Source organism: Bombina bombina, chromosome 2 (assembly GCF_027579735.1).
Source record: "Bombina bombina isolate aBomBom1 chromosome 2, aBomBom1.pri, whole genome shotgun sequence".
In the NCBI taxonomy this organism is placed as follows: domain Eukaryota; kingdom Metazoa; phylum Chordata; class Amphibia; order Anura; family Bombinatoridae; genus Bombina; species Bombina bombina.
Genome location: NC_069500.1, coordinates 1,310,036,711 through 1,310,061,631, shown reverse-complemented (window position 1 = coordinate 1,310,061,631; position 24,921 = coordinate 1,310,036,711). Strand labels below are relative to the sequence as shown.

Genomic DNA, 24,921 nt, shown 5'->3' with positions numbered 1-24,921 from the left:
CAGGCCAAGTATCGAGTACTGCAGAGGATTGCAGTAGGAAATACCTGTGACCCTCAGGGGGAGGGTCACACGACGCCTGAGGGTAGTTATGGCTGAAGTCCCATAGGGAAATACTGAGCACATAAAAGGGTATTCCTATGTTCCTGTATAATTCAGCTGCTGTGAAGATTCTCTTCTGTCTTCTTTGTAAATCAAACTCCCTAGGGACTCACATAGGTCTGAGCTCCCAAATTTTAATCTATAAACAAGTAGTTGGAAAGACCTATTCTCAACCAACTCCTATGAGGCCAAGAACAAAACTAAGAGCTATATGGGGGTGGTGGGAGGGATTTTAAGCTCTGATATGGGTTCTTGACCTCCTCCTAGTGGAGGAAATATATCTCATATGTTATGGAGGACTGTGGACCATCATCATTTTATGAAAGAAAAATATAACTACCTTCAGGTTTAGGGCTGTTGGTCTAATGCATGTCAGGTTAGCGCACGATCGATAAGCATTATATATTTCTTTTTAGCAGCACGCTCCATTAAAAAAAGTCTATGGAGAGAAGTTCACAATAGCCCAAGTTCTGAAGATAGCGTGCATCAGGTTATGCTCCGGCACATTTTACTTTCAACGTGTAATACGTGCACTAACCCGCCCAAGTTAAAATTTTCGTTCCAATGGTGTTTGCATGTGACCAAAAGCGCTAAATAGGGCACTACTAGTAATCTGGCCCTTTGTGTGTAGGAGGTCAAGCAGATTAACAAGATATGGTTGTGTACAGCTGATCCATAGGTGTTGATTGTCTACCAAATGAACTAAAGAAGTTGTCAGCGAGTGAGCAGAGACACAACCCACAATTATTATTTTTTTTCAGGACAGCAAAGACCATTTTAAAAATTAAATAGAATACATTGTACATTCTTTAAACAATGCATAATTTTAAATCTGAAATTAGCTCTAGTTTTTTGGGGAGAAGGAACTTCAGAAGCAAGCAAAAATTAACTAACTGAAGTGGCTTTTTTCTTCTACCTTCCAATATTTGTTCATGATTTGCTCTTGCACAGAGGGCTGAGTGACCTTGTGTACAGACGTCTTTTTGTTTTTATCGTGTTGTAACACATGCATCTCTATCTATTTTTAAAAAAAATCTATAAAATAGCTTTAAGAAAACGTTAATCATCAAGGGGTTTCCTAGAAGCTGTTTATATCAAGTTAAAAGCCATGCTTAAATCTTGCTCTCAGGAAAATATTTAAAGTAAAAATATTAGACGTTTTTTTTAAAGAGAAAACACTTTTTTCTATTTGTCTTACCATTATTTATTTATATGTAAAGATCATTCTTCTACTGCAACAACACACAAACACACGTGTTTAAACACATGCACACAGACTTACAATCCCACGCACAGATATATACACACAGACCTACACTCCCACATGCGTACACGCACAGACTTACACTCCCACACGCAGACATACACACGCACGCACTGACTTACACTCCCACATGTATACACGCACAGACTTACACTCCCACGCGCAGACATACACTCCCAGACCTACGCTCCCACATATATACCCGCACAGACTTACACTCCCACGCGCAGACATAAACTCCCAGACCTACGCTCCCACATGCATACACGCACAGACTTACACTACCACGCGCAGACATAGACACACTCCCACACCCAGATCTACAATTACACAGGCTTATACGCACAGGCGTACACACATGCAGAGACGTACAAACTCATGCACAGACGTACTCCCAAATGCATACACGCAAAGACATGCACACTTAAAACCTGTCTGGGAATGACCCTGACAGACGCATGACGCATGCACAGACACACTACCACACCCAGATCTACAATTCCACAGACTTACAAGCACAGGCGTACACACATGCAGAGACGTACACAGTCATGCACAGACGTACTCCCAAATGCATAGACGCGAAGACATGCACACTTCCAACCTGTCTGGGAATGACCCTGAGAGTTCGGGTTTACTTTAGTGTGTCCGGATTTGAAGCCGAGTCAGGCCCAGACATGCAAATATTTGGATTTGGTGGGAAACAGCCACAGCCAAAAAGGAGACCTTGTGTATTTGCAACATAGTGCACATGCCTACAGTTATCTTGCTCTTGTGTGGAAGTGTGTCTGAGTGTGGTAGAGGGTCTTTGTGTTTGTCAGTTTCTTCCTGGGTGTGTAAATCAGTGTGTGTGTGTTTGTGTGTGAGAGTTTGTGTGACATAGAGAGTGTGAATGTGTATTAGAGAGTATGTGTGAGACAGAGAGAGTATGTGTGTGTGAGTTTGAGCATGTATTAGAGAGTGTGTGTGAGACAGAGAGAGTATGTGTGTGAAAGTGTGACCATGTATTAGAGTGTATGTATGAGACAGAGAGAGTATGTGTGTGAGCGTGTATTAGAATGTGTGTGAGATAGAGGGATTTAGTATGTGTGAGAGTGTGAGCGTGTATTAGTGAGATAGAATGTGTGTGTGTTTGAGAAAGTGTATGTGTGAGAGAGTATGTGTGACAGTGTGAGCGTGTAGTCTGTGTGTGAGACAGAAAGTGTGTGTGAGAGTGTGAGCGTGTATTCGAGTTTCTGTGTGTGAGCGTGTATTAGAGAGTGTGTGAGACAGAGAGAGTGTGTGTGTGAGCGTGTATTAGAGAGTGTGTGAGACAGAGAGAGTTTGTTAGAGTATGTGTGTGTGTGAGAGAGTGTATAAGAGTACAGAAAAAAGAAGAAAGTGATCCCGTTGCAGATAAAAAAATACACTTTATTGGATAAAAAAACTTCAATGTAGTGAAGAAACAAAAAAGGTCTTACGCGTTTCGGCTTACAATCCTGCCGTAATCATAGACCATGCTTGTGATACAAATACCTGAGGCTTATATACCTAGGTCGGTAACAACACTACTCCCACTTAACTATTTCTACACCAAACCCAACATGACAATCGAGATAACATTAGTAGCCCTAAGATTTTGATAACACAAATCACTATAGTTAGTTCTTTAATTAACAAAAGGTCTATTCATATACATCAGAAAACCCCCACTGTTATTACATTCATATACATCAAAACACCTCTTAAATTTACATACTTCGTTCTAGAATATTGAGTTAAAGGGACAGTCAAGTAAAAAAAAAAAAAAAAAAACTTTCATGATTTAATTAGGACATGTAATTTTAAACTTTCCAATTTACTTTAATTACCAATTTTGCTTTGTTCTAATGGTATTCTTAGTTGAAAGCTAAACCTAGGAGGTTCATATGCTAATTTCTTAGACCTTGAAGACTGCCTCTAAGCTGAAAGCATTTCGACAGTTTTTCAACACTAGAGGGCGTTAGTTAATGTGTTTCATATAGATAACATTGAGCTCAGGCACATGAAGCTCCTAGGAGTCAGCACTGATTGGCTAAAAATGCATGTCTGTCAAAAGAACTGAAATAAGGAGGCAGTTTGCAGAGACTTAGATACAAGGTAATCACAGAGGTAAACAGTATATTATTATAACTGTGTTGGTTATGCAAAACTGGGGAATGGGTAATAAAGGGATTATCTATGTTTTTAAACAACAAAAATTCTGTTGTTTACTGTCCCTTTAACCTACATCACACAGCAGCCTAAAATCATTTATATGCTACTGTATAACATCTGCACACACTAAGTATAGAACTTAACTTTTATAGGAATCTTGAAGTATCCATCATTATACAGTGCAAGCTAATAGGAATTTCAGTTAAACAGAATACTATAGAACCCTCTTATGCACTATATTGTAAAAATGCTTAGGTTGATGGCAAACCAATATTATACATATCAAGGCGGAACAGCAGTATGTATGTAGCACATGCATATAAGAACAAATAACTAACTTATTATGCATGTAATATACAAAGTTATTACAACTGGGTTTAAATATTAACATAATTACAGCATCTCTTTGTCTATATTATCACAGTTTAGAAAGAGCCTTTTGAAACTTAAAGATAAACCTGATTAAGGATAGAAATATCTACATATTTACAGATCATACATAAACCTCAAATAAGGAATAATGAGCATTTAGAAACTAAGGCCTAGAACCAGCAGTTTATTATATCATGCTCAGAATTGTATCCCAAAGGTACCTAGGTTTTTAACTTATAAATCCAGTAGGCCTCCTGTCTCTTTAGTTGGTTCAGCCTGTCACCTCCTCTTTGTGTTTTTTTTAATGACTTCAATGGCATTCCACCTAAACATCCTAACTTCTTGATTGTGCTCATCAATAAAATGTTTAGCTAGAGCCGAACAGGGTACATCATTTTCATTATATGTGAGATGCTCTCTTATACGTGTTCTCAAGTTCCGAGTCATCCCAATATATTGCTTTTTGTGCTCAGAGCATTCTATCAAGTACACCACAAAACATGTGGTGCAGTTGATACAGCCCTTTACATCAAATTCTTCTCCTGTAATATAGGATTTGAATTTTGTAGTCACTTTAATCAAGCCACATGCTCTGCACCTCCTGCTACCGCATTTGTAGGTGCAGATAGTCTGTAACCAAGCACTACCGTGTTCTGTATGTTGTGTTTTTAAGTTGGCTCAGGGACAAAAGATCATCTAGTGTTTTACCCTTTTTGTACACAAATTTACGTCCCCCTTCTATTGTTTTTTTCAGGGCTGGATCTACGTACATCATAGGTAGATATTTTTTTTAATGATTTCACATATAGCGGTGTACTGGTTTGAGTACTGGGTAATAAACATAGGTTTCTAATCACTTTAATAGCTTTCTCACTGTGTGAGAGTTTGAGTGTGTATTATAGTGTGTGTGAGAGAGATAAAGAGAATGTGTGTGTGAGCGTGTATTAGAGTGTGTGTGAGAGAGATAGTGAGAATGTGTGTGTGAGCGTGTATTAGAGAGTGTGTGTGTGAGACAGAGAGAGTATAGGTGTGAGAGTGAGTGTGTATTAGAGAGTGTATGTGTGAGATAGAGGGAGTTAAGGCAGTGGCAAACTGCAAGCAGAGCAGTGCGCAGAGTGTAGATGCGGATGTGCGCGCTCAGTGTGTCCTACCTTTTCATCTTTGAGCACTCTGAGTAGCTGAGCCTCAGAGATGAAATAATTGAACTTCAGAAATGATGCAATGCGGTGCAAAGCAGCTGCTTCGCCTCGCTTGCAGTGTGTCACAGCCTTTAGCGTGCGAGTGTGAGCGTGTATTAGTGTGTGTGTGAGATATAGAGAATGTGTGTGTGTGAGAGTGTGAGCGTGTATTAGAGAGTGTGTGTGTGTGTGTGTGTGAGATAGAGAGAAAACATAAATTATGCTTACCTGATAACTTCCTTTTTTCTGATGGTAAGAGTCCACAGCTGCATTCATTACTTTTGGAAAATAAGAACCTGGCCACCAGAAGGAGGCAAAGACACCCCAGCCAAAGGCTTAAATACTCCCACTCCCCTCATCCCCCAGTCATTCTGCCAAGGAACAGTAGAAGAAATATCAGGGTGAAAAGGTGCCAGAAAAATATAAGGACGCCCCACATAAAATAACGGGTGGGGAGCTGTGGACTCTTTCCATCAGAAGAAAAGGAAATTATCAGGTAAAAATAATTTATGTTTTTCTCCTTAAATGGAAAGAGTCCACAGCTGCATTCTTTACTTTTGGGAAAACAATACCCAAGCTAAAGAGGACACTGAATGCCAAGATGGGAGGGTACAATAGGCGGCCCAAACTGAGGGCACCAGGCCTGAACCACAACCCAATAAAAAATCCTGCTTCGTGGAAGCCGAGAAAAATTTGAAAGACAAAGCCTCGTTGACACTGACTTGCAGTTAGCCCAAAAACAAACAAGAGACCGCAAACTGACTCGATTGAGCCAACAGAGACACGTCGCCCAACACACGGTCCCCCACCAATCACCCCTCAGATGAAGGTGAAACCAGCCGAAAGCCCCAAGGGGACAAGGTAAAGGAAAACAGAGGAAACCAAAAGGTTCCCTTAATACGAAAAGAACACCTCAAGTGTTTGTGGGCCCAGCTCACTGAGACCTAAAAGGACCCAAACAGAGAAGGAGGCCACGCCAATATGAAGCGAAAACCGGGATAATCCGGACACGGAGACAGAAAAAACATCTCCCCAACATTCTGCAAGCATGGACACAACTGAAGAAGCAAAGTTCTCCCTGTGCCCGCCCATAGAATACCAAAGTATTCGACCATGAAAACGTGTAATAGACCCAGGCAAAAACCTCAAGTTCAAGAACACAGAGTCCATAACAGGAAGACACAAAAGGAGCTTGCAAGGAAGAATAAGAAGCAGTCCACAAGAAACAGACCACACAAAAACAGTCCTTCAACAGAGGACACTTTCCAGGCAACCTAAGCCGCCAGACCTACACTCAGGCCCCTAAAAAGGGAAACACAAGCCTCCATCAAGGCCTCCCAAGAAGGAGAGTATACCCTCAGAACCGGAAGGAAGAGTAAACCATCTTCTGTGAAAGAGCAGGGAGAAAAGAGAAACCATCTCCCAGCAGACTGAGCTATCAGGCTAGACTCAACAAGCTCTCACATACAAGGGATACTGCAACCCCTAGACCGCTCGGACAGTCTGACCTGCAGATCCATACCCAGCTGGACCAACCCAGACACAGGGATCCAGTACAGGAACAAAAGAATCCCAAAACTGATATAGGAACGAGCGTAAAGATGGAATAGCCATCCCTCCAGAGTACTAGTACAACCTGACTCTGACCACAGACAAGGCCATAGATTGTTAAGTATCTATCAAAACAAGGCACCACAGTCTGACTTGGAACCGGCAAGGCCCCCTGGCGGAACCACATCCACCCTATACCTCCTGACCCAGAGAAGTCCTAAAAAAGGACTTCATCTCCATAGTAAGGAGAATATTCCCTATGAAAAGGGAAGAGACCGGAAGGACAACAACTGTCCTGAAGGCTCAAAGCCACCGGCTAAGGGGGAAGAAAAATCCCCAACGCAAATGTCCTAGAAAAAGGACCCCCTTACAAGTCGCGTGCCAAACAGAGGCACCGCCAACCCATTTACCTGCAGAGCAGAGAATCCACGGGTACACTGGCAAACTGACCAGGGGAATGCAACCGAAAACCAAGCCAACTCTGACCCTGTCAGATAGATGGAGCAAAGACACAGCCCAAGTCCCCACTACCATGGAACACCCCGACCAGCCCTGAGATCCAGGAATTCGAAATAACCCCAAAATGTATCAGGAAAAAGGAGCAAAGCCCCAGAAAGCGGGAATCTCAGGGAAAACAAACAGGTCCAGGCACCTATAGTCCAGGCAACCATACCCTAGACTACACATCCCAACTAGTCCCAAAGCCAGACAAGGGAATGGATGCATATCCAGAGAACCCGGATAGCAAGAGGAACTCAAAAGCCCTGACCAAAAGGAGGGACCACCTCAGCCAAAGTCCCAAGCTCCAAGGAGCCAGACTAGAAGTCGAATGAAAGAACTTCTCAAGTCCCAGGACAACAGAAAGGATACCTCGAGGTCCAAAAAACCTACTAGCAGGGCTAGTCCCCCCATCACCTCCATACAGGCAGAGAACACAGGGAAGAGAAAAGCACTAGGCTTTCCCAGCTCCGGGAAACCCCGAACTGAACAAAGTTCCCACAGGAATCAACCATCCTCCAGCAAACGTAGATTCCGAAAAGGTCTCAAAACTCAGACAGTTCACGTCAAAGAGTAAAAGCTGCATCTAGAGACACTCCAAACAGCCAACACGCACCCAAGGTACCAAGAGCTGCAACTGGCTGCAAACTGCATACCATCCGCATGCTAGACAGCTATCCATAAAAGTTGTTGGATTAAGCCCTAAAAGGACAATCCAGAGCCTTAAAACACAAGGCAAAAACCACGGAAATGGGGCGCTCAGCCCTCCACCGCATGGGGGAGGAAACTCTAGGTTCTGAGGAGATCAGATGTCAGATAGAGTGACTCAGTGGAAACTCCTCTGACCGGTCCTATATGACCGAAGACTAATGGGACAGAACATCCTACCCGCCTCACTGACCTACAGGTCCTCTCGAATGCTTAGTTAACGTGTATTAAACGATAACCGACTACCCTGTGCTTCTACCGAACCAGCAAGCAGAACAGCACCACGTGCCTGAACAGTCGCCAGAACAAACCCAACAGGACCAGCCTGCACTTAGGGTCTGAACCGACAGGCTGCATAAATCCTCCCTCAAAGGGGAAGAAAAGAAAACAGGCAGTTTTAACAAAGGACTAACATGTCCAAAACAACTTCCGAGGAAGTATTGCGTATCGATCCCAGAAAGTCAACGAGGGAAAACATAAAAATAAAAGACATCCCATTGGATACAAATAAAATCAAGGAAACCCTAAGGTTAACGCCCAAAAAGGACACAGGCCTATCCGTAGGACCAGCCAAACGGAGGACCATCTCACAAAAACTGTGAAAGAACTTAAAATAAAGACAATAGGAGATTACCTCATCCCCACATGTCTAACGAGTCTTACTATTCGGACTATCAGACTGAAAATTACTGTATCTGTGAACGATAGGGTCATTCAGCGACTCAAACAGATGTCTGAGCAATACGCAAAGGTGCACAATCCGGGAATACCCGGAATAATAGGGCACAAGCACATTCTCAAAGAAACATCTGGACTCTGCAGATGAGCAATCGCCAACAGTATCTGAAAGCGAAAACGCGCTGCGAGCTCCGGGGGGGAACACACCTCCCCGCGTGGAGGAACCATAAACTGGGTTACCCGCATGTGTAGGAGGAAGATTCGGTAGGGAACTCGCTCCCTGGGAGACAGGACCCACAGAGGCAGATGGCTCAGCAGATCCCTGATTCGGGGTGCTCTCATATGGCATATGGAACAAAAATGGTTGACAGGAGTCAACGAGGCTAAAACGGATTCGTCACCAGACACAGAATCTGAATCAGATATTATAATCGTTTTGGTATCAGAATCCTCCGTAACTGAATCTGGAAGGAGCACAGTCTCAGCATCAGAATCCCCCATAGCCGCAAAGAGGATATAGCAATATGGACTACAAACAGTAAAAAAACAAAAATGGCACCTGACACCACCAATGGCTGGGGCACTCACCACCTCTTATGACCAGACCCCCGCTGACTAGAATATCTCAGTCGCCACATGGTCGGGAATGGGGAAATGGGAAAAGAGCATAACCACGCCCGGACACAAGGTGAACCGTATAGTCCAAAAAGCGCGCTCAGCCAACAGGCCGCGTCGCTTCCAAAGGCCTCAAAGTTCCAAACCACGAGCCCTAAACCTCACACATAAGCAGGTTGAATCACACAACAAACATGATTACAAACCCCCCTTTCATATAACCCCCCTCAAGAGGTATTAACCCTCGATTCCAAGATACTAACAGAGACTCACTGAGACCCTTAAGTTATAAGGTAAACCCGCGAGGAGTATAGCCTCACGGGAAAACATTCACATTACAGTACATCGAATAAAGTAAAATAAAACTATCTTACCGGAATCAACGCCGTGGAACAGAAACACGGCCCTTCAAGTGTGACGGATAGTAGCATCTCCTCCGCCTTGGACTTGAGAGAAGAAAGCAGGCAGCGGAGCAAAGTTTGACAACGCTGATTGCTTGAGGAACTGTTAATAAGTCGCGATGGTTTCGCAGAAAGAAATTTCCTGCATCTCCGGATTTTCATCCAAGCCCTCACTGTGAGACTAACAGGACTACTTAAAACTGCTGTCTCATGCAGAAGAGTACTACCCTCCATAAGAGACAAAAACAAAAATTAAAAAATTCTGACACGTCTCTGCCAACCTCCTGGGACGAAAAGCAAAGAATGACTGGGGCATGAGGGGAGTGGGAGGAGTATTTAAGCCTTTGGCTGGGGTGTCTTTGCCTCCTCCTGGTGGCCAGGTTCTTATTTCCCAAAAGTAATGAATGCAGCTGTGGACTCTTTCCATTTAAGTGTGTGTGAGCGTGTGTATTAGAGTGTGTGAGACAGAGTGTGTAAGTGTGTATAAGAGTGTGTGTGTCGGAGAGAGAGGGTGTGTGTGAGACAGAGTATGTGTGTGAGAGTGTATTATAGTGTGTGTGTGAGACAGAGCAAGTATGTGTGTGAGTATGTACTAGAGTGTGTGTGTGTATGTTAGCGTATGTGTGTGTGATAGAGAGTGTGTATTAGAGTGTGTGTGTGTGTGATAGAGAGTGTGAGAGTGTTACAATCTATGTGTAAGTTTATGTTTATAAGCTATTATACACAGTGAGTACTTTTTTTTTTCTTGCTGTGCACGGCACAAGAGTGTCTGTGTTTGGCCTGAACTAAAGATGGCAACCCTACACATGAGTATAGCTCCACAGAGACCACCAGCTTGTAAATACAACCAGAAAAACACTGACCAGTTTTTTTTCTTTTTCAGATTTATTTAAAATCTTTTCATAGGCAGCAAAAAAAGGATACAAATTATCACACAACTTTCAGTCTTCAATTCAGTGTTGGTTCTTTAAAAAAAATGCACTATTTGGACAGAACATTTTCTTACAGCATTTTATAATGGTTTGAACAGAACTGTGTGTGTTTAAGGGACCGTAAACACCTTGCAATTACAGGACATTTCCTTTGTCTTGCTATAGAATACCATATCAGCCAGGTATAAACATGTTTAAAACAAATTAACATGGAATCTGTTGGTGCTTTACAAATAAATGAAAATAATATCCGTTGGCTGCAATATTTTTCACTAACTCCACTTACCAATTGCCTTATTTGGAAAAGCCTAGCCACGGTCATTGTGTTCGTATAAATCACTTTGTTTTGTAGTTGTTTATCTGCTTAAAGGGACACTGAACCGCGATTCAGATAGAGCATGCAATTTTAAGCAACTTTCTAATTTACTCCTATTATCAATTTTTCTTCTTCGTTTTCTTGCTATCTTTATTTAAAAAGAAGGCATCCAAGTTTTTTGGTGCAGGACCCTGGACAGCAGTTTTTTATTGGTGGATGAATTTATCCACCAATCAGCAAGAACAACCCAGGTTGTTCACCAAAAATGCACCGGCATCTAAACTTACATTCTTGCATTTCAAATAAAGATACCAAGAGAATGAAGAAAATTTGATAATAGGAGTAAATTAGAAAGTTGCTTAAAACGTCATGCTTTATCTGAATCATGAAAGAAAAAATTTGGGTTCAGTGTCCCTTTAAGCAAATGAGGAACATATATGTTTACTGTCCTTTTAAGTGATTAAATGGAATGCATTATTGATCCTGAGCTGAAGACAGCAGGTAATTGGTGGCTATGCACATATGCAGCTCTTGATTGGCTCAGTGGCCTTGCTCAATTCCAAACCAGTTGTGCAGAACTCCCAACGCACTACAATCATGCAAGATGGCAAGGAGCTCTGTCCCGCTCTCCCTCCCGCAACTTCACCTTCAAGGCCTTTGCTCCAACCATAGCCCACCCACATCTTCATGGTTCCACCTCTAATACACGGGGACACTGCCCACAAGCTCACAACCTCCCACTCCCTGAAAGCCTCCAGGAATCGTTGGGAGGTAGAATAGTGGATCACTGCTCCAAAGCAGACTGTGACCCTTTTGCCGGGATTAAAGAGATATAGCTCTCGGCAAGCAACAGTGCAATAAATAGTACAATGCTCTAGCACAGCTAAGAAATGTATTATTGCTCCTTTAAGATTATTAGAAATGAATGATTTAGACAAAACATACGACTTTAAACAACTTTCTAATTTACTTCTATTATTTCATTTGCTTATTTCTCTTGTTATCCTTTGATGAAAGGTTTATCTAGGAAAGCTCAGGAGCAGCAAAGAACCTAGGTTCTAGCTGCTGATTGGTGGCTGCATATATATATATATATATATATATATATACACCGATTGTCATTGGCTCACACGTGTTCAGTTAGAAACCAGTAGTGCATTGCTGCGCCTTCAACAAATAATACCAAGAGAATGAAAGAAATTTGATAATAGAAGTAAACTGGAAAGTTGTTAAAATTGTATGATCTAACTAAATCGTGAAAGAAAAATTTTGGGTTTCATGTCCCTTTAACTATAATGATTTGTTAAACTTTTGTAAGATACCTTTATCAAATTATATTGGATTAGCCATGTTAAAGGGATATGAAACAGTTCTCCTTTAGTAGAACAAATATATGAAATCAAAGTGAACAAAAAGAAAGAGACTGTGTTAAAAAAGAGTACTTGTTTGCTTTCTAAACAGCCACAACCTACAGCTAAATAAGAAAAGACATTGCAGAACTTAGGTTCTATGGTCACATTATATTCCTTTGTTTTCCTGTAGAGACCACATAAAGACAAAGTTAAAATGAAAAGGTAAAGTTTAAAATGAGGAATAATACATATTTCAATGATTTATATTAAGTATAAACCACTTCTAAGTGTTTTTTTATTACAACAATGAAACAGAATATTTTATATCCCTATTAACACAAGATTAAGTACAGTAAAAAGGTCTTTAGCATTGCGTTTAATGTCCCTTTAAGAGATCTGACATATCTATACCTCCCCAGAACATATTTTTCTGTTGGTCCATTACAACCAACTTGCTGTTTTGTAGTATTAACCCTTTCATGCCGGGTTTAATTTGTCTACATCGGAACAAGGTTCCGATGTAAACAAATTAAAATCATGCGATCGTCATGCCATCGCAAAATTTCAATGATGGGATTGGGTCGGGGGGGGGGGGGGGGGCCAGCCTACACTGCTAGGCACGCCCATCATGACCCGATCCCATTCAGGAAGCGCCGTTGGCTTCAGTACAGCTAAACGGCTAGGATGTTCCATGCCGTCCTAACAGTGCTTAAAGTGAATGTGAATTTTAATGCTAAAGTGCCCGGTTTTTAAAAATTCGATCAAAAACAGGGGCACTTTAATTCATCAAAATTTACATTTCACTCCTGTGAGAAAAAAAAACTTACCTTTTAATCTTTACAACAGCTCCAGCTTCCTCCACCCGTCGCAAAGCCTCTTCCTGGGTCTAAAATGAGGAATCCAGCTTCCTGCAATCACGGCGTTGGATCAGTCACTGATTCCCCTGGGGGGGAAGACGTGATTGGAGGAAGACCTATCCATCATTTCTAACGTCAAAAACGGCTTGCGACGACCGGAGGAAGTTGGAGCTGCTGTAAAGATTAAAAGGTAAGTTTTTTTTCACAACAGGATTGAAATGTAAACTTTGATTAATTAAAGTGCCCCTGTTTTTAATCAAATTTTTAAAAAACGGGCACTTTAGCATCAAAATTGACATTCACTTTAAGTCCAGCGCAGTTAGGATGGCATGGAACGTCCTAAAGTCAGGAAAAGGTTAAAATGTAAACCTGTTAATTTATAATTGACTGAGACAGTAATCATGAGAATATGTATAAACCAAGTGCACATCAGTTCTGACAAAATAATTATAACATTGTTACACTTTTTATTAAGGCATTGTGTAAGGTTAATACATATAAGGCTTGTTACAGTAGGAAAACCTTCTACCTAAGAAAAAACAACAACACACAGCTTTATACCTATTTGCAGTTATAATTAAGTAATTCAGATATAGTCACCATAAGATCTATTATTAATGTTTTTGAAGTTATTACAAAATATCTACAGGAGTCAGGAATAACCATGCATGAGGCAATAGTAGATTATAGAGCTGTGTATCAGATACAATCCTAGACTCAAATTTTGTATACTCCTCCATTCTGAAAAAAAAGTGCAAACCAAGTTATAAAGAGTGCAACATGTATGGTCTGATAGTCTTAAAGCTACACAGTGTGAGGAAAGCTTTGTGGTTTCATCACAGTGCAAAAAGGTCAATAACTGTTCCATTACTACCTTGCTATACAACTGATAGGAATGGCGAGAAGAAGAAATCAAATGCAAACTTTATTGCTGTGTGTACATCACGTCGCCAGTCTTGCTCTATCTTCACATGTCTTGATGCAGGAGTGAGTTTGGCCATGCAATTTAAACAACCAATAGCTTTTAGTTCAAAAACTGGCCATTTGCTTCCAAGACGTCCCTCCAGGATGGTGCTGAATTCGATCAAGCTGCCCTGACGTAAGTTTAGTAAAACCGTCTTAAACTCATTGCTTGCTCTCAAGACTATATCTTTGGTAATATCATCTTCCTCAATGGTCTTATTACCACTTACACCATTAAGAGGCATGCCCACAGTTATTTCAAATTTGTACCGGTCAAACTTTTTCATGTGGCACGCATGCTTAGAGAGGAACTTGAGTCTGCAAAGCTCTTCTTCTTCCATGGTAACACTCTGTGGATCACAAACTGGGTAGACTTCCCCATATAAGCATCTCATCCAGTCGCCAATAACAAGAGGAAGTAGATTTACAGCAGATTCTGCGCTGTTGTCAATGTCTGTAACACGGACATACTTGAACCTGCCTGTCCATGTCACTCGGTGCCCTTCAAGGTGACTACACAAAATCTGAGTTCGGGCCATATTGGTTTCTTTCCATGCCCTGGGTCCACAAATAAAGCCATACTGTTGCCATGTTAAAGTAGAGTTGTAAACTTTCATTCCGTCAGATCGATATACATATATCCAACAAAACATTACAATGGCAGTAATCCAAACTAAAATAAGCTTTACAATGGAGCTTTTTGTTAAAGACTTTATCATACCCAGAACAGAATAGTTTGCTTTAGACCAACATCGAAAGATTACTGGAATGGAGCATAATACAAGAGTTACTACAATCTTGGTAAGTTCTAAAGATATAAACCATCTAATTAAGTGGACAACAAACATAACTGCAATACCCACCAGAAGCATTGGTAGTGCAAATAAGAACAAAAAATAACCCACAGATGCCCTCATCAGGCCAATTGTGGAAGATTCTCTTAGAATTACAACTGATAACTCACACCACATAAAACAAACTAAATAGGGAATCAGATAACAATAGACACCTTTGAAATTCCGCAGCTGTGCCATTCTGAAAAAGAGATAGAATAAGTACATGAAAAAAATGCATGGGACACTTATGTGAAATATAATAAAATGGCCTAGGGGTACAGTGAAGAACGTTTTACTAAGCAAGTGACAATAGGGCCAAGATTCTGGTAAAAGCGCCAATAAAGACAGAGAACCAGCTACTACTTCTGTTATCAATGCTCGCCTTGTGTAAGGTTCTGCACTGGTGCTTAAGCTCATATAGCTTGTAATGGTAAAGAAAATGGAGACAGTGGCCAACTCTGAACAGGGGATCCATTGTCTGTCCGAAATAGGAAAAGAAAAGATAACAAAAAATACAGATATTAAAAAATAAATATATGGTTCCAAGTGGTTCCAACCAAAGTTGACTTCAGCCTGTTCAACATCCAAATTTGGTTCAAAGCGAAGCAACAGATCAGTCAATGTGCGAAAGTTTTCCCATGCTTTACTGTCCTGAAAAACCTTGAGTGTGCAAATCACCATGGAAATAAAGGACAGATAGAAAATAACCAGAGGAATAAAAAAAGCAAAAAAGTCTATGGTAAGGTTACTTATAATGAAGAAAAAGATAAGCGCGTTTATGTGGTGAGTTGGCATGATAGTCGATAACCAGTGCATTCCGGCCTTTGATGCAATATCAATAAGGTACTCTTTAAGTTCCGTAATGACATGGAGTGGGTATTTCATGATCTGAGAAGAGGGAGAAAAACAACAACTTGTTAAACAAATATTGATATAGAAATGGCAACACAGCGATATAGTATAGTGTTCTCCACAGGACCTATTTAATGGGCACACCAACTGTCTGATTTTACAGACCACCCAGTTAAAATGTAAACCAATATTAGGCTAAATTAGCTTATATTATATATTATTTTATTTTTTTTTCTAATTTTTGTTGCACAAATTATCATTTAATTAATTTAGGATTAATTATGCAATTAATGTGCGCATTGGATAGCTTAAAGGGATATGAAACCCAATTTTTTTTCATGATTCATGTAGAGCATGATTTTAAACATATTTCTAATTTACTTTTATTATCTTGGTATCTTTCGTTAAAGAGCTTAGGAGCCGGACTATTTCTGGAGCACTATATGGCAGCAGTATTCCAAGAATGTTATCTATTTGTAAGAGCACTATATGGCAGCACTATTTTTATCCATGTAGTGCTCCAGATACCTAGGTATCTCTTTAACAAAGAATATCATGGTAACAAAGCAAATTTGATAATAGAATTAAATTGGATTTTGTTTTTAAATGGTATGCTCTGTCTGAATCACAAAAGAAAATGTGGGGGCTTCATATCCCTTTAAGTAACATTTATAAATAACAGATGCTTTAATACTGCAAACTATTACACTACCCTCACCTGTCTACTTCATAATGAAACCAAGTTGGCAAAATGTTCTGTGGAGGACACTGCAGCTTTCAGAATTGCATTTATCAGTTAACAATCACATTGCAAATAAGGATGCAATTTAGTTACAGTTATAGGAATGCATAGGGCTTATGGTTAAAGGGATACTAAACCAAAAAAATATTTCAAGATTTAGAGCATACAATTTTAGCAACTTTCTAATTTACTTCTATTATCAATAGTTCTTCGTTCTCATGCTCTCTCTATTTGAAAAAGCAGGAATGTAAGCTTAAGATCTGGCCCATTTATGGTTCAGCACCTAAGAAGCGCTTGCTTATTGGTGGCTAAATGTAGCAAACCAATCGGCAAGCTCTACCCAGGTGCTGAACCAAAAATAGTCTGGCTTCTAAGCTTACTTCCCTGCTTTTTCAAATAAAGAAAGCAAAAGAACTAAGAAAAATTGATAATAGGCGAAGTATTTTAAAATAATTTTCAAAAATAAGCAAAAATACTTAAAATAGCCATGCTGTCTGAACACTGTGCTCCACCCCTCTTGTCAGTGTTTATACACAGGCATTGTATTTCATCTGAGTCCACAGCTTCTAGGCATGCTCCAGCAGATAATCCCTATTCATTTGTGCATTTTACCAAAACAACAATGGATATAGCTACAGCCATAAAAGGAATTGTGTGGGGGGAGTTAGAACTGTACAATTCAGAAACTTAAAATAAAGGGTTAATGGCGAGGCACTGCAGTATAAATTTGCAGGTAAAGTAATTAATGTACATATTATATTTTGTCTCTATATCAACTTATTTCATGTCCCTTATAGTCTATCTGACTCATGAAAGAAAAAAATTGGGTTTAGTATCCCTTTAAGTAAAGCATATCCAAACAAGAAAATCACAAGTGGTTTAATTAACATTAATAGAGGTATTGATTTGAAAAAATAAAAAGACATTCTAATAAAATCAAATCAAATAAATCATCCACTTGAAAGAGCAGAATTTAAACCTTTATTTTTTTTTGCCTTAAAAAATTAAGTAAAATTTAACATGAAAGAAATACAGCAGTGTACTTCCTCCTAATGCACATTGGCGGATCATGATTTTTTGTACACAAGAACCAATAAGTATTAGTAGGAAGTACACAGCTTTAAAGTTACATTGGAACAGCTTTCAAGTTTGTTTACGTATAGACTATTTCACGTTTAAAAATGTTCTTGCATATAAAGATTGTTATATATACAAAGGATTTTTTTTTTAAATCTAAAATGGATATTACACTTCTGAGAAATAGCAGTTGGAGATTTCCTTTTTTTTTTCTAACCCACAAGTCAGTTGCACCATTTCTGTTAAGTTTTAAAATCAAAATAAATAAATTGCACTTCATGGGGAAAGAAAAAAATAAAAATAATAATTACATACACACACATTTTAACATTTTTTAATGGTGTTCTTTCATATGCATACCATTTCACAAAGACTAATACAAATTCAAATTGCTAGCTCTAGATGCAATAAGAGTATTTAGCATCCCTTTAACAAGTGAGAGAAACAAGTTGCGTCAGTTTGGTAAAGTTGAAGCACAATGGAAGTGTGAGATTTTCTCTCTAGGAAATCCAATGAATAAAGGTAGGAATGTAGCATTTGGGTAAAAGTGACCTAGTCAGGGTTGTAGTACAGTAGGTCACACATGGTAAACTTGGTACTAAATAAGGGCATCAGATTTCTAGAGAAGAGATAATGGTGTAGTATATGCTTACACCCTAATAGAGGTGTATTTTTCACTGCCTTGTCGAAACATTCATTTAATTTATACAAACTTTTTTGTTAATGCCAATTTATAGCTGCAATAGAATATGTGTCTTAGTTTGACAGAAAAGCTCTGTGAAGTAAAAAATAAAATCAGAAGCATCTAACAAGAACCTCAGGCAAGGGAAAGACAGAAAAAAAAAAACTCACCAAACATACACATTTTATGTTCTGAATAGGCATAACTATTTCTGGTAATTTGATGTTTTTGTTATTTTTTGCAATGGCAGTTTTTTTCTTTTTAATGTTAGGTTGCTTTTTTTAAATAATGGTAGTTTTTTTTTTAAGTAACATTAGGTTGTTGTTTTTTTAAAGTAATGGTAGGTTTTGTTTTTTTGTTCTTTATAAAAGGTCAGGTTAGTTTCTTTTTTACTTTTTCAGGTTTTTTTTTTTTCTAAAAGGTCCGTTTTGGGGTAACTTAGGGGTGTTACTTTGTGATGGGGAGTGTGGCTGCTTAGGGGTTAATAGTGTAGTGGGTTACTTTGCGAGTGGGGTGTGGCAGTTTAGGGGTTAATAGTGTAGTGGGTTACTTTTAGGTCGGGTAAAAAGTTTGATCGGCAAATGTGACTGCGTTTGAGCGATCGCATTTAACTTTCAATGTGTAACACGAGTGGACTTTGCCACTCAACGACGACAATAGAAAATATGGGAATCATAAATTACCACAATTTTGCGCAAACAAAATTGCAGTAATTTAAACAGCGTGCCACTTGTAATATGGATTTAAGTGTAAAGAATACCATAATCTCTCGATTGCGTTTACACTCCTCGCGCAAACGATAGCACTCCACTTTACTTATGCAGAATTGAACAAACAATTTTTTTATTTATTTTGCCTGCTTTTTTCTGTAATTCAACTGACAATTGCAGTGTTTTCACTCTCACAATGAGGCTGAAGTGCATTATGTGGAGTGTGGAAATAATTTTTATCTGTTCCTAATCGGCTACAGCACAGGAAGTAATCATTTTAATGAAAGCACTGCAGGTGTTTAAAGGGACACTAAACCAAAAAATTTTCTTTCGCGATTCAGATGGAGCATGCAATTTTAAGCAACTTTCTAATTTACTCATATTATACAGTTTTCTTCGTTCTCTTGTTATCTTTATTTGAATAAGAAGGCATCTAAGCTTTTTTTCTTGGTTCAGCACTTTTTATTGGTGGATGAATTTATCCACCAATCAGCAAGGACAACCCAGGTTGTTCACCAAAAATGGGCCGGCATCTAAACTTACATTCTTGCATTTCAAATAAAGAAACCAAGAGAATAAAGAAAATTTGATAATAGGAGTAAATTAGAAAGTTGCTTTAAAATGTTATGCTCTATCTGAATCGCGAAAGAAAACATTTGGGTATAGTGTCCCTTTAAACAAACACATTCATTATTGAAGAGTAGATCTTTCTCTCATAATTATTATTTGTATTTATGATATAAATGCTGTTTACCTTCTGGCGGAGAGGCAATTCATCAGGACTTTTACCAGCAAATTCATCATCCTCATCATCATGCACAAATAGGTTACTTGGGACCACCCCTTTTGCATATTTCTTTGTAATTTCAACAAAATCATCCAATGCGAAATAAGTGCGGGCTGAAAAATGAAAAGAATGTTTTTGATTTGTACATACATGTGTGTTATAATTCTTTAGAGCAAAGTAAAACGAGGATGCACATTATTAAGTAGTGTGATGGAATGTTTTATTCTATTTCTCTGAGGTAACAACACTTTAACAGCTCATAAGAATTAAGTTTATATGTTTTATAACAAATCGTGAAAAAGCCTTGTGAAAAACTCTTCTGGAACTAGAATACACTTGTTCACCTAACACTGAATGAATTAAAAGAACAAAATGTATGAAACTATTCGTAAACCAATGTTATCTTGTTGCTTGCAGAGGGGCGGGCCCCTTGTATTCACCTAGTAAAGGTCATTGGCTGGTTCATACATATACTCATTAAGCCAATCAGCAGAAGTTGGAAATAACTATCAACCAATGAGAACAGTTACAGAAACCACACAACTGATTTGTATGTATTAGTGTAAATTCTATAGCTTTTATTTAAAGTGAAGGTAAACTTTGGTGAATGAAAGCCCGTTTTTTTAAAAAACATAATGTATTTCTCTTGTAGTGTATCCAGTCCACGGATCATCCATTACTTGTGGGATATTCTCCTTCCCAACAGGAAGTTGCAAGAGGATCACCCACAGCAGAGCTGCTATATAGCTCCTCCCCTCACTGCCATATCCAGTAATTCGACCGAAACAACCCGAGAAAGGAGAAACCATAGGGTGCAGTGGTGACTGTAGTTTAATTAAAATTTAGACCTGCCTGAAAAGGACAGGGCGGGCCGTGGACTGGATACACTACAAGAGAAATAAATTTATCAGGTAAGCATAAATGATGTTTTCTCTTGTTAAGTGTATCCAGTCCACGGATCATCCATTACTTGTGGGATACCAATACCAAAGCTAAAGTACACGGATGATGGGAGGGACAAGGCAGGAACTTAAACGGAAGGAATCACTGCCTGTAGAACCTTTCTTCCAAAAACAGCCTCCGAAGAAGCAAAAGTATCAAATTTGTAAAAAAAGTATGAAGCGAAGACCAAGTTGCAGCCTTGCAAATCTGTTCAACAGAGGCCTCATTTTTAAAGACCCAGATGGAAGCCACAGCTCTAGTAGAATGAGCTGTAATCCTTTCAGGAGGCTGCTGTCCAGCAGTCTCATAGGCTAAACGGATTATACTCCGAAGCCAAAAAGAAAGAGAGGTTGCCGAGGCCTTCTGACCTCTCCTCTGTCCAGAGTAAACAACAAACAGGTTAGATGTTTGGCGAAAATATTTAGTAGCCTGTAAGTAAAACTTCAAGGCACAGACTACGTCTAGATTATGCAAAAGACGTTCCTTCTTGAAGAAGGATTAGGACATAATGATGGAACAACAATCTCTTGATTGATATTCTTGTTAGAAACCACCTTCGGTAAAAACCCAGGTTTTGTACGCAGTACAACTTTATCTGAATGAAAGATCAGATAAGGAGAATCACAATGTAAGGCAGATAATTCTGAGACTCTTCGAGCCTAGGAAATAGCCATCAGAAAAAGAACTTTCCATGAAAGAAGTTTGATATCAATAGAATGAAGGGGTTCAAATGGAACCCCTTGAAGAACTTTAAGAACCAAGTTTAAGCTCCATGGAGGAGCAACAGGTTTAAACACAGGCTTAATTCTAACTAAAGCCTGACAAAATGCCTGAACGTCTGGAACTTCTGCCAGACGCTTGTGTAAAAGAATAGACAGAGCAGAAATCTGTCCCTTTAAAGAACTAGCTGATAATCCTTTGTCCAAACCCTCTTGGAGGAAGGACAATATCCTAGGAATCCTAACCCTACTCCATGAGTAATTCTTGGATTCACACCAATGAAGATATTTACGCCATATCTTGTGGTAAATTTTCCTGGTGACAGGCTTTCGTGCCTGTATTAAGGTATCAATTACTGACTCGGAGAAGCCATGCTTTGATAGGATCAAGCGTTCAATCTCCATGCAGTCAGTCTCAGAGAAAGTAGATTCGGATGATTGAAAGGACCTTGTATTAGAAGGTCTTGTCTCAGAGTCCATGGTGGAAAGGATGACATGTCCACTAGGTCTGCATACCAGGTCCTGCGTGGCCACGCAGGCGCTATCAATATCACTGATGCTCTTTCCTGTTTGATTTTGGCAATCAGACGAGGGAGCAAAGGAAACGGTGGAAACACATAAGCCAGGTTGAAGAACCAAGGCGCTGCTAGAGCATCTATCAGTGCCGCTTCTGGGTCCCTGGACCTGGATCCGTAACAAGGAAGCTTGGCGTTCTGGCGAGACGCCATGAGATCCAATTCTGGTTTGCCCCAACGGAGAACCAAATTGAGCAAACACCTCCGGATGGAGTTCCCATTCCCCAGGATGAAAAGTCTGACGACTTAGAAAATCCGCCTCCCAGTTCTCTACACCTGGGATATGGATCGCTGACAGGTGGCAAGAGTGAGTCTCTGCCCAGCGAATTATCTTGGAGACTTCTGACATCGCTAGGGAACTCCTGGTTCCCCCTTGATGGTTGATGTAAGCCACAGTCGTGATGTTGTCCGACTGAAATCTGATGAACCTCAGTGTTTCTAGCTGAGGCCAAGCCAGAAGAGCATTGAATATTGCTCTTAACTCCAGAATATTTATTGGGAGGAGTTTCTCCTCCTGAGTCCATGAACCCTGAGCCTTCAGGGAGTTCCAGACTGCACCCCAACCTAGAAGGCTGGCATCTGTTGTTACAATTGTCCAATCTGGTCTGCGAAAGGTCATACCCTTGGACAGATGGGCCCGAGATAACCACCAGAGAAGAGAATCTCTGGTTTCCTGATCCAGATTTAGTAGAGGGGACAAATCTGTGTAATCCCCATTCCACTGACTGAGCATGCATAATTGCAGCGGTCTGAGATGCAGGCGCGCGAATGGCACTATGTCCATCACCGCAACCATTAAGCCGATTACTTCCATGCACTGAGCCACCGTGAGGCGCGCAATGGAGTGAAGAACATGGCAAGCATTTAGAAGTTTTGATAACCTGGACTCCGTCAGGTAAATTTTCATTTCTACAGAATCTATTAGAGTCCCTAGGAAGGAAACCCTTGTGAGAGGAGATAGAGAACTCTTTTCTTCGTTCACTTTCCACCCATGCGACCTCAGGAATGCCAGAACTATCTCTGTATGAGATTTGGCAATTTGAAAGCTTGACGCCTGTATCAGGATGTCGTCCAGGTAAGGAGCCACCGCTATGCCTCACGGTCTTAGGACCGCCAGAAGTGAGCCCAGAACCTTTGTAAAAATTCTTGTGGCGGTAGCCAACCCGAATGGAAGAGCTACAAATTGGTAATGCCTGTCTAGAAAGGCAAACCTCAGGAACTGATGATGATTCTTGTGAATCGGAATGTGAAGGTAGGCATCCTTTAAGTCCACTGTGGTCATGTACTGACCCTCTTGGATCATGGGTAAAATGGTTCGAATAGTTTCCATGTTGAATGACGGAACTCTGAGGAATTTGTTTAGGATCTTTAAATCCAAAATTGGTCTGAAGGTTCCCTCTTTTTTGGGAACCACAAACAGATTTGAATAAAACCCCTGTCCTTGTTCCGTCCGCGGAACTGAATGGATCACTCCCATTACAAGGAGATCTTGTATGCAGCTTAGGAATGCCTCTTTCTTTATCTGGTTTGCAGATAATCTTGAAAGGTGAAATCTCCCTTGTGGAGGAGAAGCTTTGAAGTGCAGAAGATATCCCTGAGATATGATCTCCAACGCCCAGGGATCCTGAACATCTCTTGCCCACGCCTGGGCGAAGAGAGAGAGTCTGCCCCCTACTAGATCCGTTGTCGGATAGGGGGCCGCTCCTTCATGCTGTCTTAGAGGCAGCAGCAGGCTTTCTGGCCTGCTTGCCCTTGTTCCAGGACTGGTTAGGTTTCCAGGCCTGCTTGGATTGAGCAAAAGTTCCCTCTTGTTTTGAAGCAGAGGAAGTTGATGCTGCACCTGCCTTGAAATTTCGAAAGGCACGAAAATTAGACTGTTTGGCCTTTGATTTGGCCCTGTCCTGAGGAAGGGTATGACCCTTACCTCCAGTAATGTCAGCAATAATTTCTTTCAAACCAGGCCCGAATAAGGTCTGCCCCTTGAAAGGAATGTTGAGTAATTTAGACTTTGAAGTCACATCAGCTGACCAGGATTTGAGCCATAGCGCCCTACGCGCCTGGATGGCGAATCTGGAATTCTTAGCCGTTAGTTTAGTCAAATGAACAATGGCATCAGAAACAAATGAGTTAGCTAAGTTAAGAGTTCTAAGCTTGTCAACAATTTCAGTCAATGGAGCTGTATGGATGGCCTCTTACAGGGCCTCAAACCAGAATGCCGCCGCAGCAGTGACAAGCGCAATGCATGCAAGGGGCTGTAAAATAAAACCTTGTTGAATAAACATTTTCTTAAGGTAACCCTTTAATTTTTTATCCATTGGATCTGAAAAAGCACAACTGTCCTCAACCGGGATAGTTGTACGCTTTGCTAAAGTAGAAACTGCTCCCTCCACCTTAGGGACAGTCTGCCATAAGTCCCGTGTAGTGGCATCTATTGGAAACATTTTTCTAAATATAGGAGGTGGGGAAAAGGGCACACCGGGCCTATCCCACTCCTTACTAATAATTTCTGTAAGCCTTTTAGGTATTGGAAAAACATCAGTACTCACCGGCACTGCATAGTATTTATCCAGCCTACACAATTTCTCTGGCACTGCAATTGTGTCACAGTCATTCAGAGCAGCTAATACCTCCCCAAGCAATACACGGAGGTTCTCAAGCCTAAATTTAAAATTAGAAATCTCTGAATCAGGTCTCCCCGATTCAGAGACGTCACCCACAGACTGAAGCTCTCCGTCCTCAGGTTATGCATATTGTGACGCAGTATCAGACATGGCTCTTACAGCATCTACGCGCTCTGTATCTCGTCTAACCCCAGAGCTATCGCGCTTGCCTCTCAATTCAGGCAATCTGGATAATACCTCTGACAGGGTATTATTCATGATTGCAGCCATGTCCTGCAAAGTAATCACTATGGGCGTCCCTGATGTACTTGGCGCCATATTAGCGTGCATCCCTTGAGCGGGAGGCGAAGGGTCCGACACGTGGGGAGAGTTAGTCGATAACTTCCCCCTCGACAGACCCCTCTGGTGACAATTCTTTT

The 24,921-nt window shown here is 40.4% G+C and overlaps 1 protein-coding gene across 1 annotated transcript in view; it reads right to left on the bottom strand.

The window, feature by feature from the left end:
• Positions 1-13,443: 13,443 nt before the first annotated feature.
• The window catches only part of WFS1 (wolframin ER transmembrane glycoprotein), a gene marked incomplete in the record, with an annotated part of 225,170 nt that continues 213,692 nt past the window's right edge, over positions 13,444-24,921 (bottom strand). The window contains 2 exon segments of the mRNA XM_053704156.1: positions 13,444-15,683; positions 19,613-19,758. Coding sequence (XP_053560131.1) covers positions 13,875-15,683; positions 19,613-19,758 — 1,955 coding nt within the window.